This window comes from Mirounga leonina, unplaced genomic scaffold, assembly GCF_011800145.1.
Source record: "Mirounga leonina isolate KUSES-001 unplaced genomic scaffold, KU_Mleo_1.0 Mir_91, whole genome shotgun sequence".
Taxonomy (NCBI): domain Eukaryota; kingdom Metazoa; phylum Chordata; class Mammalia; order Carnivora; family Phocidae; genus Mirounga; species Mirounga leonina.
This window is the reverse complement of record NW_023270839.1, coordinates 41,711,693-41,727,166: the sequence shown is the minus strand read 5'-3', so window position 1 is coordinate 41,727,166 and position 15,474 is coordinate 41,711,693. Positions and strand designations below refer to the sequence as shown.

The following is a 15,474-nucleotide window of genomic DNA, read 5'->3' as shown; positions in this document are numbered from 1 at the left end:
ACTGAAGGGATGAGGTGGTGGGCTCCACAGGTATCTGGGGAAAGGTGTTCCAGGCAGAAGGAACAGCTAATACAAAGTCCTTGACGTAGAATCCCTGGCATGTTCAAGACACTGAAAGAAAGGCAGAGTAGCTACCACAGCATGAGTGGTGGGAGAGAAAGAGAAGAGTTCAGAGAAGCAGCTCTGTTGCAGAGTTGGGGGCAGATGAGAAAAATGCAGGACCTTGTAGGACATTTTAAGGACTTGGCTCTTACTCCTGAGTAAGATGGAAACCACTGGAGGGTGCTGAGTGTTGTGATCTCACTTCTAAAGGATCACTTTGGCTGCTGTGTGCAGAACAGGCTGTGTGGAGGCGAAAGCAGAAACAGGGAGACCAGTTAGGAGACCACCATCACAGACCAGGTGAGAGGTGATGGTGGCCTAAACCAAGCTGAGATTCTGAGCAGTCATCATATGCTGGATATATTTTAATGCCAGAGCTAATGGGATTTTCTGATGGATGAGATAGAGAAGGCTTGTCCTTCATTCCTTCAACTATCCATGCGTTCCAGAAACATACTGAGTGTCTACTATGTGCCAGGTACTATGATAGGGTTTCTAGAGACTCAAGAATGAGCAGTATTGTCTAGTGCCCTCAAGGAACAACTAGTCTGGTTCTTGAATAAAGGACTTGAACTTCTTAATTCGCATGCAAAATAACAAGACTACTAATGAGCAGCTGTTCTCATAAGACTAAAAAGGATCTGGACTTTGTGCATGGATGATACTGCAAACCAAAATTTTAATAAATTAAAACTCTCTTCAAATAGTCTCAAATTCTAGGATGCATAATTAACTCTTACCTGTTAAATAACTTTTAGACTGTATACTATTGTGAGATACAATTTTTCATTAACCCACCTAGTTTTACTTAAAAGCAACCACTTATCTTTTACACACACTACAGTTTAAGAAAATGAAATTTCATTTTCTCCAAATAATTTATGATTTCCAAATATTTTATAATTTAGACTGTTCTCCAAAGCAAAAAGGGGTTCTCACCCAACTATTCTTAAGGACACTGTCTTTGCTGTTTGGACATGAAGGGTATCTTCTACAGGTATTTCTCCAGTAATCAGCTATATTGATTTTCTATACTGTAAGAATTTATGACTTATGGGTGCCTGGGTGGCTCAGTCGGTTAAGTGTCTGCCTTCAGCTCAGGTCATGATCCCAGGGTCCTGGGATTGAGCCCCACATCGGGCTCTCTGCTCAGAGGGGAGCCTGCTTCTCCCTCTCCTACTCCCCCTACTTGTGTTCCCTCTCTCTCTGTGTCTCTCTCTGTCAAATAAATAAATAAATAAAATCTTTAAAAAAAAAAAAAGAATTTACAACTTATATAATTTGTAATTTTGCTTTAAATGGTCATACTATGCCAAATTTAAAATGATGAACTGGGGGCACCTGGCTGGCTCAACTGGTAGAATGTGTGACTCTTGATCTTGGGGTTATGAATTCGAGCCCCATGTTGGGTGTAAAGATTACTTAAAAATAAAATCTTTAAAAAAAACGATGAGCTGGTTTTAAAATTTCCACCCAAAATAATCTTCCAGAAGTTCATAAAACAACTGAAATGAGAAGCATAAAATGATCATGGTTGAAGAAAAACATAAGTAAAATAAAGATTTATCCTACAACCCTATCTTTTTTTTTTTTTTCCACTTTTCCAACGAGCATTTATTATTAGTTAAGCCATGATTCAGAATCCCAGGGTGGGGATCACCATGCACCCAGGTCCCCCTTCACCTCCCTGGGAGAAGGAGGGAGGACAGAGGAGAGGTGGGTAAAGCCAGTTCAGATCTTCCCAGGAAATGTGTCTTCTGCCCGCCGGTCGTCCCAGGCTGACACCCAGGATATGGGGCAGAGGGACTTGTACACACGACGGTACCATTCGCACACGGAGACATCACCCCCTTTAGCAGTCATTGCCTTCTCACAGCGGGGGAAGTCCACGTAGTTCTGCCAGCAGTTCCTGGTCTGGTTCTGGTTGGGGAAGCGGCTGTCAAAAGGGGCAGTCTGGTAGTTCTTGATTTTGGTCTTGATGTCTTCTGCCATGGTGCTGATTCTAAATACACCACAGCAACACCTCGCAGCTCAATGTGACCCTCAGCACCTACAACCCTATCTTATGAACCAAAACTCAGAGGCACAACTTGACAAGTGTGAAGATACTTATGAAGGCTACAGACCAAAATATGGGAAGTCAGAGTGCCATGGGAAAGTGGGACCACGTGGTATTTACAGGTATAAGTCAGCACTTGTCTACATAGACTTACAGTGCATCTTTCAAGTCGCCAGTAAGAACTTACCACCCAGTGCCTCCAGCCCAATAGTCACTCTGCAGCAGTCACCTGTCTAGACACAATCCAGGAAGAGGAGTACATGTGACAGATATGCACAGGAAACTCATTAGTGGGCACAGCTGATTTGTGTCGCCCCGTGTGTTGGTGTACTCATTAATCTGTTAATGAAACTGTGGAAATCAGCAGGGGTCTCTGGGCCTGTGTGAATGTCAAGCTCCTACAGAACATGTAGGGCCCACACATGCAAACATTCAAGCCTTTTTATGGTAATGGAATTTAGCTTCGTCTCAGGAGTGTTCTCACATCTGGGGAAAGACAAATTATTCAGTAACTGGTACAGAGTCAGCTGTCTATGTGCTTGAAAAATAAACTTGGATTCCTCACATGACTCCTCCTTTCACCAAAATAGACTGGAGATGGTACAAATATTTAAAATCTTCTGACATTTGTAATAAAAATGCAGGCACTTTTCAGAAAAAAAACCCCACACTAATACACATATGAACGTACGTATTTATATACATACCTAACGTGTGTGTGCTTAACCCTATTAAAGTAGAGCAAAAAAGAATATGGATGAATGCTTTTTCAATATCTGGAATGTGGAAGACCTTCCTAAGAATGACGAAAATCCAGAGGTCACAAGGGCAATATGATAAATCTGACCATGTAAAAACTTCACCTTCTCCATGGAAAAAAAAGGAAGAGGGAAAAAGACCAAAGCAAGCTGAAAGCAGTAAACTAGACAAAAATAGCTCTAACATGTAAGACAAAGCCCCAGTTTTCTTAATATTGGAAAGCCCTTAAATCAATTTGAAACCTACAACCTAAAAGGAAAATGGGCAAAGGTGACAAAATGGTTCACAGAAATTAAATACAAATAACCAAAATACACATAAAAAGATACTCAAGCTCATTTATAATTGATACAAAATAAAACAATAACATAGTAATCTCTTCCACCTTTCAAACTGACATTGACTAGGAAGTTTGTTAATAAAAAAAATACCCAGAGTTGGTGAGGGTAGAGAGAAATGGGCATTCTCAAACATTGTTGGTGGGAGTGTAAATTGGTTCTACCCTTTAGAGAGCAACATGGTAATAGCTATTAAAATGTAAAATAGGGGTACTCTTTGTCTCAGTAGTTCCAACTCCTGGGAATTTACCCTACAAATATATTTCCACAATGTGGAAAGATATAAGGCGATGCCACTGACTGCAGCATCTTTTCTAATAGTAAAAAACTGCTAACAACTTAAGATTAGTCTATCAATAGGTTAAATATATTAAGCCATGGCCATAAAATGAGGTATAATGTAGTCATCTGAAGGACTGAAGTTGATTTGTGCATGCTGATGTTGGAAAGAGGTCCAATATATACTATAAATGGAGGCAAGGGAAATTAGTTGCAGTATAGTATATATTACATACAGAGAAAACTTCCATAAGGATACAGAAGAAACTGTTAAATGGTGAACTAGAGAAATGGGGACTTTTAGTTTTCCTTTCAATTTTATGCTGCTTAAATTCTTTTTTAAAATCACCTATACCTTCTTAATTAAAAAAGATATCAAACACTAGATATTGGAAAATATTGTTATTTGCACTCAAATTATAAGGGGAAAAGGACCAAAAAGGGGTAACATGAAAAAGGTCTAGGGCCGTCAGTCCAAGAGGTGAATTCAGCATAAATGCGTCTGCCTCCCCTCATCCAGCCTAACTCCCCTCAGAAACATTATTCCCAGGAACAGAAACCGGAAAGAATAGAGTCACTGTAGACCCTCTGCCCTCTCAGGACAGAGGGCTTAGTCAAGTGTGGGAATTTGAATTTGGAGCCTGACTGGTCCACCACCAGCCAGTTTATATCCCGTGCCTGGACAACAGCACAAATAATCCAAAAAAGCAAATGATTTACTTGGCTTTAGGTCACATTAATTTTAAAATTCTCATCTGAATATGGACACACAACATTCCATTTTATTCAGCAAGGATGTTCCCACAAGGCACTAAGCTAAGTACTAAGAAGAGAACAAGAATGAAATAAAACATGGTACCTGTCATCAAGTCATTCAAAATCTAGTGAAGAAGGGAAAAACGCACACAGCTCATCAGAAGGCAGGCCCAACGCTCTAGCAAAGGTGTGGAGAGAGATTAACCCCATCTGGGCGGGGGTGGGGTGGGGGGGTGGGGGGGTGGTGTCAGAGGCCTCAGCCAATAGACAGCACTTCTCAGAACTGCAGAATCTGTACCATTACCTTTCCCCTCCTTTCCACTTATCAACTCATTTCCTTGATAAATTTGACAACACCCTTTCTCTTGTTGCTTAATTCATATCACTAAATACAATACCATCTCTTATGCAAAAAAAAATCAACTCATGTTACGTATACTTTTCAATATTAAATATATTACCATAAATACATCTTTGTTCAAAGTTTTAACTGGGAGTTGTTCCATCATGGCTATACACTACTGAAATAGCTCAAAAATGTCAGCAAATTAGCTTACAAACTACACTTTTCCAAATATTTCCTCTACATAGATTCCATTTATTAGTTCAGATCTTTGGGTCAGAACACAAAGTCATCCTAGAACAATCATGAAAAAAGCCAGGCTAGGATTTTAATCTAAGCTAAAGAAACAAAGACTATTACTATTTTGTCTATGTTTTGGGGTTTTATTTTTGGTTTTGGTTTTGCCTAGAACTGGTCAAGACACAGATAGGTATAGAGCTGCTACCCTCTTCTCGGTAAAGAAGGAACAACATTTCTGAGAACTTAAACCAAGGTATTTAAACATTTTTTCTCTTAGTGTTAGATACACTTTTCAGTATTAAATATATTACCATAAATATTTCTTTGATTAAAGTGTTATTTATTCAAGAGCTGTTCCATAAGCCATGAAAACCATACTTAACAAACTTCATAGGCTTTTAACATACTTGGTTATAAAGAGTGCATGTTTCACAGTCAAAAACAACTATGTTTTAATCTGGTTCCACCACATTGATGACTTTGGTAATCATTTCCTGTTTCTGAGCCTCAGTTTCCCAAAGGTATAATTTTCCTACCTCAGAGTTTTTGTAAGGATCAGCAACAATCTAGGTAAATCATCGAGTCTGCTGCCAGGCAAAGAGCAAGCCATCAATAAATGACAGCTAGAATAATCGATGTTATTACTATGAATCCTAACTCTGGAAGCCAGTGGGGCACAGGTACATCAAGCCACTTTGTGGGACCCAGAGGGCAAGAAGTAGGACGTATAAAGTAAGCTTCTTTTCTGCTACATTTATGAACAATCAGAATAAGTGACTTCAAGAATGATTACAACTTGCAGAACAGTGTCAAAGTGGCTGAGAATGTATACATGCTCTGGAGTCTACATGAGAAAGTCCACTTCACCACTCACTAGACTTTGAGCAAGCTGCTCAGAGGAGATGTCCTTTCCTCAACTAAAATGGAGCTAATAACCATAAGAGACACTTAATCATAGGCAACAGACTGAGGGTTGCTGGAGGGGAGGGGGGTGAGGGGATGGGGTAACCGGGTCATTGGCATTAAGGAGGGCATGTGATAGAATGAGCACTGGGTGTTATATACAACTGATGAATCACTGACCTCTACCTCTGAAACTAATAAGACACTATATGTTAATTAATTGAATTTCAATAAAATTTAATTTAATTAAAAAAAAATAAAAACAAAAACAAAACAATCCTTTGAAGTACTTCAAGGGGATCTTGCGAAGGTTAAATTAAATGAGATAACCATGGAATGTTCTTAGTACAGCACCTGGCAACAGTGACAGATGTTTACTATCGGCCTGTCCATGAAACCCTTGGCGCCACCAGGGACTTCCCAAAAAGGGTCTGAAGAGCTTGCAACACTAATATGTACTTCAGATACATGTACCATTTTTCAACAGTATATAGACTCCAATGTGGTTAATAAAATACTAATTATTTTAAGAGTTCTATGCAAGTGACTTTTAAATATATGGAATGATTGTCGAAAATATTCAAATAATAGAGAAAGAGAGAAAGGAAAAAGTGTGCTCATTTAGCCAACCATGCCCCATTCTAACCCTGAAGTCCACTTTCCAGGGGGAACCACTGCAAGGCACTGTGGTGGGCACTCTTCAGATCCTTGTCTCTCAATATAGACACGAAGCAGGGAGGCACAGGGATTAGCTATGTTACAAAATGGGGTCATACCATACATACTATTTGTTTATTCAACAATGTATCATGGAAATCTATTCCCATGCCAATGCATTAAATCCTTACTCATTCTTTTTAGCTGCTGTTCAATTGGTTGCTGCTTCAGATAATGGATAACTTATGAATCCACTATTCTAGGCATTTAGCTTTCCTCTAATTTTCTCCGATTAAAAATAATTCCACAATGAATATTTTGTTTGAAGGGCATTCAACACATGGGCAGGTATCTCTGTTGAAAAGCTTCCTAAATGTGAAGCTGCTGAATCAAAGGTTTTGCACATTTTATATTTTGGTAATAATACTGGTAATATATTGTCAAATTGTCCTCCTAAGAGAACATAAATAAAAGAGAGGACATTGTACTCACTGTCATTAACCATCTGCTTAAAAACCAAGAACAACAAATAAACTATAATGTGGAGAAACCGTACATTTTCTCAGGGAAAAAGGGCGCTCACCTTCAAAAGAAAAGACAGGAACCACAACTAAAAATCCTACTCTATCCTTCTCAACACCAGAGCCCCTTTCTATGAACTAAACCCTCATCTTAACATTCCCAAACCCTAACATCCCCTGCAATGACCTGGCTCATGTCAAAACTAGTTTTCTAGTCCATCCTGCCCCTCCCAATCCCCAAGCCAACGGCGGGGGGGGCGGGGGGGGGGGCGGAGGAAGGGGTGGGAAGGAGGAAGGACTCAAGACCTGAAGGGGTACTGTCATCATGTACCAGCCACACCAAGCCCCACTAAAACAGAATTATTCCATGCAATGCTCACTTAAAGTTCTAGTCTGTTGCTGTTTTAAAGCAGCAATGGATTACAATTTCTTAATCAATAATCACTGGCCTACAGGTAGTTTACACGTTTCATTTTGTCCCACAATATTATTACACTGAGGAGCAAGAGCAGATAAAGGTCATGTTGGTAATTAAAGCTATATTATAGAAATATGCACACCCAAGATATGATTAAATAAGAAAATATTACTCAGTTCAGTATCATCATTAAACTTGCATTAATTTATAAATATTTAAATGTACCATATGATGATCATAAATAATCTGTTTTTGTCAGTTTCTAAAGTAATGCAGCCCATAAACCCTTTGAAAAATTACTGCAGAAAGGAATAGTCAAGAAAGTATATAAGCCAGACTTACATTCAAATGCTGTGGTTGTTGCTTCAGGCAGAACCTGGCCTATCACATCCTAAACAAAGAAAGAATAAAGAAACACAATTAGCCATCTTCTTTATTGCTAACATGTGGCAAATCCTAGAGGAAATATGAGAACCTGAAAAAGATTTTTGAAATGTTGGCATAAACTATAAAAACATTAGCTCATAATCACACTTAGCCCAGCGATGTAAGCCCAGAGTTTAAATCTCTATTTGGGGACTGGGGCGGGGGAGGTGGTTCTTTACCAAATCTAGTCTGTATTTTTTTTTTTTTTTTAAGATTTTATTTATTTTTTGACAGACAGAGACACAGCGAGAGAGGGAACACAAGCAGGGGGAGTGGGAGAGGGAGAAGCAGGCTTTCCGCTGAGCGGGGAGCCCAACGTGGGGCTCGATCCCAGGACCCTGGGATCATGACCTGAGCGGAAGGCAGACGCTTAACGCCTGAGCCACCCAGGTGCCCCTCTAGTCTGTATTAATATCATAATCTTTCACTCTTGATTCAACAGCGTATACACACTGTGTATTTAAAAAACACACAGTTTGTTCTATGGAAGGCTGTGGAATATACTACCAATAGAAAGGTGTTTAGGAGTCAGACTAGGCTGGGTTTGAATCTCAGCTCTCTACTTACTAGCTGTGTGACTGCAAACAAATTACTTAACCTCTCTGAGCCTCTATTTGATTATCCTCCAATATGGGTCTAGTAATACTCACAGAGGTAATGCAATTAAATAATAAGCAGAAGTTAGCCTAGCACATTGTAGACAACAAATGTAGTTTCTGATAGTAACTAGCAACATCTCGCCTTGTATTCATAGTGCAGAAAGTTAAAAAAAACAATTTTCCATGATATATTATTCCAATGATGATATTAACCTATAGCACTACATTTGATACAATTTTTATCAACCTTTACTCTTAAGCAACTGGAAAACATACATTTAATGACACCAGACGAGTTAATCTAGCCTACAAAAAAAATTTTGTTTAAGGTATATAATCTGATATCCATGTTTAAATGAACCCATAAAGTTGCAATCTTGAAAATCAGTCTACAGAGACAGCTTAGTTAGAGAGGCATGGAACATCTTCAAGAAATAGCCAGTTCTGGGAAAAGTGACCCTCCATACGTCCAGCTTAACCCAAATGGTCTGCAAACCTCACTGCTCTCGGGGAGCTCTGCCACAGCGTCCCTCCTGGACTCTGCCAGGAACTGGCACCAGGCAGCCGGCTGACAAAGCGGCTTGCAGTAGTTCTCAGCAGGGAGCCCACAGCCCTTCCAAGTGGGGCACTTAGCAGAGTGGCGGCTGCAACTTCCTTCCAAAGGCAGTTCTTTAGAAGCTTTTGCTGCAGTGGAAATTTGCATAATAGCCTTGCCTCTACAGTGCCTTTTTTTTTCCTGAAAAATAAATCTGTGCATATAAAATTGATCAAAGAGAGCTATCTGAGGCAGCCCTCACTCATTAGAGCCAAAGGAGGTGATTTTTTTCCTTCTGATTCTAGTCTTAGCAAATGAAACATCAACTCTGAGGAAGTAGTTCTAAAAAATTTTAGTGTTAAAGAAATCCTACACACTTATAGGCAGAAAGTATTTATTGCCAGGTAAATGGAAACTGTAGAGCGAGTATGGAATATACTATACAGGCAGCTAGCGTAAAGCCTGACTATGTGGACTAGAGCCGAACTGCTAAGGCTGGACCTTGGCTCTGCCATTCAGTAGCTGAGTGACTGAGTCTCTCTGCGCCTCAGTTTCCTTCTGTGTAAAATGAGATCGTAACTGTACTTACCTCATAGGACTAAATGAGTTCAGATTTGTAAAGTGCGTAGAAGAGTGTCTAGCACGCGGTAAGCGCCACATGAGTGTCTATTAAATAAAACAAGTCACTGATGACTGGAACGTCACAAAGCTTACCTCACAACGAAACCCTAAATTTCAGCACCCAAGGATGGGTGGATGGTCATTCATTCACCTACGTCATCCTTCGATAGCCTTTACTGAGGACCTTTTCTAGCTGGGTGTGTAGTTAAAAACAAGCTGGGGGACTCCACCCTCAACCCTCCAAGTTGAGGTTACCTCTGGTTACTTCAAGGGAACTCTGACCACCTCAATCTTGAGATGTGAACTCTATAGTAATCGCAACCTAATTTAGGATCCTTCCTACTTATGAATAGCAGAATCCATCAAGCAGCAAATTTCTAATGACTACTGAAAACCTTGCTTGGCAGCAATGGCATCCTTTGCGCATCAACATAATCAAGGAGCCACATAGGTTTTACACCTAATGTGGGGAAAAGGAGAAAGAAAAAGCAAACTTGCTTGAGAGAATCATGAGAACCATGTGAACACAACCAACAATCTTATTTTGTTAAAGCAAATAAAGTGGGGCTTATCATAATGCCAAAGAGCTAAAAAGCTTCAAAATTAGTTAATACCTACTGGTTATTTCTAAGCAGGGCACATTTAATAATTTTACATAAATTTTCCAGTTATATTTTAAGTGACTTATTCCCCCCCCAAAAAAACACCTGTCTTATTCCCAACATAACATTTACCTAAAGAAGGTTTCAAAAGAAAACTTAAATTTAAATATCTTAATGGTGATCATTTCTTGATCCTTTTCTTCTCTGTGCTTTTAATAAATCCATCAACTATATGATGGGCCAAAAGTATAACTAAGCATCTACAACAGGCCAGGAGCATAAAGATCACAAAGCGGTAGGCTATAGAAGAATAAGATTTAGAAAGATGCTAGTCTGGTCAGAGATAAAGACAAACCTAAAAGAGTAACAAAATAGAGCACTTATAGTATGATAAGAGCAAACAAAAGACATAAATAGCAAATAAGTATTTGCTAACTCAGGAGCAGGAAAAAATCAAAGACTCAGTTTAGACAAAAATTTCACAGATGAGAGGAAATCTGAGCTGGGACTTGGGAGACAGGATTGATATAGCAAGAAGAATAAGAGGAACATTCTCTCCTCCCACTGAGTAGTTGAGATCTCCTGCACAATCTTCCCAAAACTGGGGGCTGTGTCTACAAGGAACAGAACACAGAACAGAAAGCTGAAAAACAGATCACCAAATGTCTCTGCCCTCGGAGACCAGCCAGTCTCTAATTATTCAAATGCAGGACAAAGACCCAGAGAGGCCGAGTGACTTCTCAAGGGTCTCCCAGCCATTTGATGGAGCTGTGACAAGAGCTCTCAACTGCAACCCCACATCCAAAACATGCTCAGGTACAGATGACTCAGTGACCACAAACTGCTTCTGGCTTCTGTTTCTGGTGTGGCCCAAAATGAGCTGTGTGGCTTTAGCACTTTCCCCCTCTGGGGTTCATGCTCCCTCATTTGAAAACTGGGGTGAAGTTATATTAGATGAAGGGGATGCTTCCAGATTTCAATGGGCTTTAAATTTTAAGGCTCTAAGCCAAAGATGCTGATGTATCTGTGGTTTTTGCCAATTTCTTGATGAAAATGAGGTGACCCTAGAGAAGAGATCACAGGTGTCCACCAGGATCTGGGCGTGCAGTTCATAGAGCCTGCTATTAGGAGCATAAGAGATAGCACAGCACCCATTGCTAAGAGACCTTCATCAGGCCTTCCTGCAAAGCATGCTCCACCTGGGCTTACCTGTGCATGCACATGTGAGAAGACACATGGCACTCTGAGCTCTAGATGGTGGGACCATTTGTGCAAAGTTTGCTTTAAGGCCAGTCAGCCTGGAGCCAAGGAATCATTGAGAGATGCTTGAGAAGCAGAAGACCCAGGCCCTGTCCCTTATGTTATAACAACAATACTTATAAAGCACTTACTACATTCCAGATTGTTCTAAGTGCTTTATGTATATCAACTCTAGTAGTCCTCATACTCTATCAGGTGGGCACGATTTTTATCTCCCACTCTCCACTTTTTTTTTTTTTTACAGATGAAGAACTGAGACACAGAAGACACTTGCCCAAAGTGAGTCTGGTAAGGCTTGCAATTTAAACCCAGGGAGTCTGGCCCAGAGTTTGTGTTTTTAAACATCTCACCATTCTATTTTTTTTTTTAAATAGTTTATTTATTTGAGAGAGAGACAGCGAGAGAGGGAACACAAGCAGGGGCAGGGGAGAGGGAAAAGCAGGCTCCCCACTGAGCAGGGAGCCCGATGTGGGGCTCGATCCCAGGACCCTGGGATCACGACCTGAGCCGAAGACAAACGCTTAACTGACTGAGCCACCCAGGTGCCCCTGCACCATTCTATTTTAAATAATACCTTCTGTTATTTCAAATGAGCAAAGTGAAAGAAAGCTCACATCTTTCTCATCACAGGCATGATCCCACTTAATCTTTGCAAGTCTTGAAAACAGGTATAGTCCCTATTTTACAAGTAAGGAAACTAAGGCTAAAAGAGGCAGAGTGACTTGCCTAGTTAGTGGGACTGCCTGCAATTAAACCCATGTTTCTAGATTCAAAACCCAGGAGCCTGGTCCACAAAACCATAACTGCATGCATCTTCTTTGAAGCTCCCTTTGAAATATTTGAACAAATATTTCGGGGGGCGCCTGGGGTGGCTCAGTTGTTAGGCTTCTGCCTTCGGCTCGGGTCATGGTCCCAGGGTCCTGGGATCGAGCCCCACATCGGGCTCTCTGCTTGGCGGGGAGGCCTGCTTCTCCCTCTCCCACTCCCCCTGATTCTGTTCCCTCTCTTGCTGTGTCTCTCTCTGTCAAATAAATAAATAAAATCTTAAAAAAAAAAAATTTTTTTCAAGATGCTATGGAGCTCCAGAGACAGAGGGGAGACAGAAAAGTCCATCTCCTCCAGAAGTTTACCATTTCAGTGGAAGAGATAGACAGACAAAACTGACAAAACCTGTGACCTCTGCTGGAGCAAAGCTGTGGGAACACAGAGGATGGGCACATAACCAAGATTAAGGTAGAGGAAAAGTGAAGCTGGGCTCTGAATGGCAGGTAGGAGTTGGCCAGCTGAAGAAAGGGGCTGAGTGGAGACAGCCTGGAAGAACTCAAGGTTAGTTCTATGTACCTGGAGCACATGATCCTCCCAGGGGTGTGGTGAGAGATGGAGCTGGTGCCAGGTAGGCACAAGCCAATCCACGTGGGCCTAGAGGACCGTGCTAAAAAGTTTGGGCCTTGTCATGAGGGAGGAAATCTATATGTACGTGAGTGTGTGAACTCAAAGGGAAGGGCAACATCTGGTGTACAAGATTGGAAGCTGCTGGCTCACTCCAGCTTCGGGACTCCTGGCCCAGACACCTGAAAATCTGTTATGTTCTGCGTGGTCAGTAAAATCTAGAATTCAAAATGTAGGTACAGGAATCAAATTTTGATTGAGTCACCTACGACTACCAAAAAAAAAAATCACATCAGAAATCTCCCTCCTCCCAAGAACCTCTGCTCCGCCCCATCTTATCTTGCAGGTAAGATACACCACAGACTTGGTACCTGCAACATGCTTCTGGGTATGTCAGTTCTGCTTTTCATACCTCAATCATTCAATATATAAAATGGGCACAATGCACTCTGGCTATCTCAAATGTGTGCTAAGAGATGAGAAGTGGCAGCGCAGCATGTGGGAAAAAATTACTAAGTAAGGAAATCTGAGTTCTGGTACTGACTCTCCCACTCAGGAGCAACACAGTTTTGGAAAAGCCATTCCGCCTCACTGCTCCTCAGTAACTATCTCAAAAAAGGTAAGAGGTCTCAACAGGCCACCGCCAAGATTACACTCTGCTCTTACATCCCATGATTTTATTTGAAATATGTTCCGAGTATCCTGAGAGTAATGACACAGCATTGATTCCAAGATGTACCCTTTCCCTCAACGCTAGCATCTCTGAAATTGGGCTACTTTTGTATAATGTGCAGCAGGTCACAGTTAAACGGGCAGTATTTTTTCTGAATGGTACATAAAATAGTATCTTTAAAAAATGACACCTTAGGTTTGCTGAAACATGGCAAATTCAAGCTGCCTAGTTTCCCTTTCTCCAGGAGTCAACAAGTTCAGGGAACTCGGTAGAAAGGCATGGCTGGAATCTGGCCAGGGACATTCTGAGAAACACTTCGGGGAAAAAAACTTCTAGACTCAGCTTTTTGCATCCAGTTGGTTGCTTCTGTGTGTACGTCCCAGTCCAGGCTGTGAGCTCCTTGAGGGCAGGGGTTCAATCTGATTCATCTCTATTTCCCCAGGGCCCTGCACAATTGCCAGATTTCAGTACATGCCATTAATCAATGCCGTCGTTGAAGCAATAAAACTGCCCTCACAGGAGGCCAGCAATGGCCACCGCCACTAGCTCGGGCCACCAGGCTCAGACTCAGTGGATAAGGTGCTGACTACCCCACAAATCCCTGCGCCCTCCTCAATGGGATTTGAAGACTGAGATTACCACTCACCAGCACATCCCTGAAGAGTAACTGCGGCCCGGAGTGCACGGTCCAGTCCACCGCGCCACTATTTGGAATCTTGATACGAATCACCAGCACCTGGTTCTCCATGGCATGGAAGGGGCCAAGGGCCAGCCACAGCATTACACGTTACAGGGACTCACATCCTGGGGTAGGAAGTACCCCCTGGATCCTGGTCAAGCGAGGGCTCCAAGAGGTGACAAGGGGACCGAGGGGAGGAGGACGGGGCGGGGGGCAGTAAAGAGAGAAGGAGGGGTCTGGAAGGCGCCCGCAGGCACCGAGCCAGACCCAGGCTGTAAGGGGTCGCAGCTGCCTCCCTGTGAGCGTGGACGGAGCAGGAGGAAGGGGCCGGTAGGAACTAGCGGAGGTTAGAAGGTTCTGGAGTTGGAAAACTGGGCGAAACGGGATCGTGAAGCTCTCTGCCGTCTGCGTGGGCGTGAGGAGCCGCCCCCGTTTTAGGGAGGCAGAGCGGCAGGTGTCCACTCCTCCTTAGTGGGGAGTGGAGGGTCCCCGACTGGACGGGACTCAGTCGGGAGCTGTTTGGAAGGAGCCCCGGAGCCCCCAGACCACGAGAAAGCTGAGGAGGGCCTTCCGCGGGAGGGTCGGGAGCCAGTCCTGTTCCCCACCCCGACTGGGAGGGCGCGGCGCGCACGGGCTCAAACCCGGCCGCCCCAGGCCGAACGTTCCGGCTGCGGCGGCAGCGGCGGCGGCAGGAGGAGGAGGAAGGCGCGGCGAGGGCACTGTTACTCCGGAACCAAAACGCACGGCACCGGAACCCCGGGAGCCGGCGAGAGGGACCCGCCTCCCGCGGCGCCATGTTGGAAGAGGGCAGCTCCCGGCCAGCCCCGCCCCCGCGGCGGGGCGGGCGGGGCCCGGGGAGTGCGCGCAAAGTGCGGGGACCGGCTTGAGGGCCGGCGGGGCTTGCCTAGTCGGGAGACCGCCGTCGTCCTGTGGCCGCCCGCGGCGACCGAGTGGCGGTCCTTGCCTTTCCCGACCCTCGTTAAAGGCGGCCAGGTGAAACCATCTAACAAACGAAGGACGAAACTGAACTGGGACTGGGTCCGCCAAAAGCCAATTGACGACACAAAATTGCGTACCATTTGCGGCAGCCCCAGAAAGAAGTGCAGCGCTCCTTTATCCCTACTTTGTCAAGCCGTCTACCTTGACGGGGTTTGTGCATCAAATTAGCAAGAGCAAGGCAAGAACTAAAAAAGTGCTTGTCTTTTTCTCTTCCTTCTCCCACGCCACACATGCGGAAGGTCATCGTCTTCCTCTCGTATTAGCCACGAGTGTATGAATTCTTTTTGTTTTACCCCACGATTGCCCTGAAATGGTA

The 15,474-nt window shown here is 43.0% G+C and overlaps 2 protein-coding genes across 6 annotated transcripts in view; both read right to left on the bottom strand.

Moving 5' to 3' along the window:
* Positions 1–14,951, bottom strand: part of MAP2K5 (mitogen-activated protein kinase kinase 5) — a 245,900-nt gene extending 230,949 nt beyond the window's left edge. For 2 of the 5 annotated variants that reach the window (XM_034993805.1, XM_034993806.1), the window contains exons 1-2: positions 14,127–14,951; positions 7,718–7,766 (exon numbers count right to left, since the gene is read on the bottom strand). In XM_034993805.1, coding sequence (XP_034849696.1) covers positions 7,718–7,766; positions 14,127–14,261 — 184 coding nt within the window. In that variant the 5' untranslated portion in view covers positions 14,262–14,951. The remainder of the gene's footprint in view (positions 1–7,717; positions 7,767–14,126) is intronic. The other 3 variants (XM_034993809.1, XM_034993808.1, XM_034993807.1) reach the window with 3 other exon arrangements.
* Positions 1,684–2,733, bottom strand: LOC118003073 (cytochrome c oxidase subunit 6B1-like). The gene has a single exon (XM_034993810.1). The coding sequence runs from the start codon at positions 2,092–2,094 to the stop codon at positions 1,834–1,836; it is 261 nt and encodes an 86-aa protein (XP_034849701.1). The 5' UTR covers positions 2,095–2,733; the 3' UTR covers positions 1,684–1,833.
* Positions 14,952–15,474: the final 523 nt, after the last annotated feature.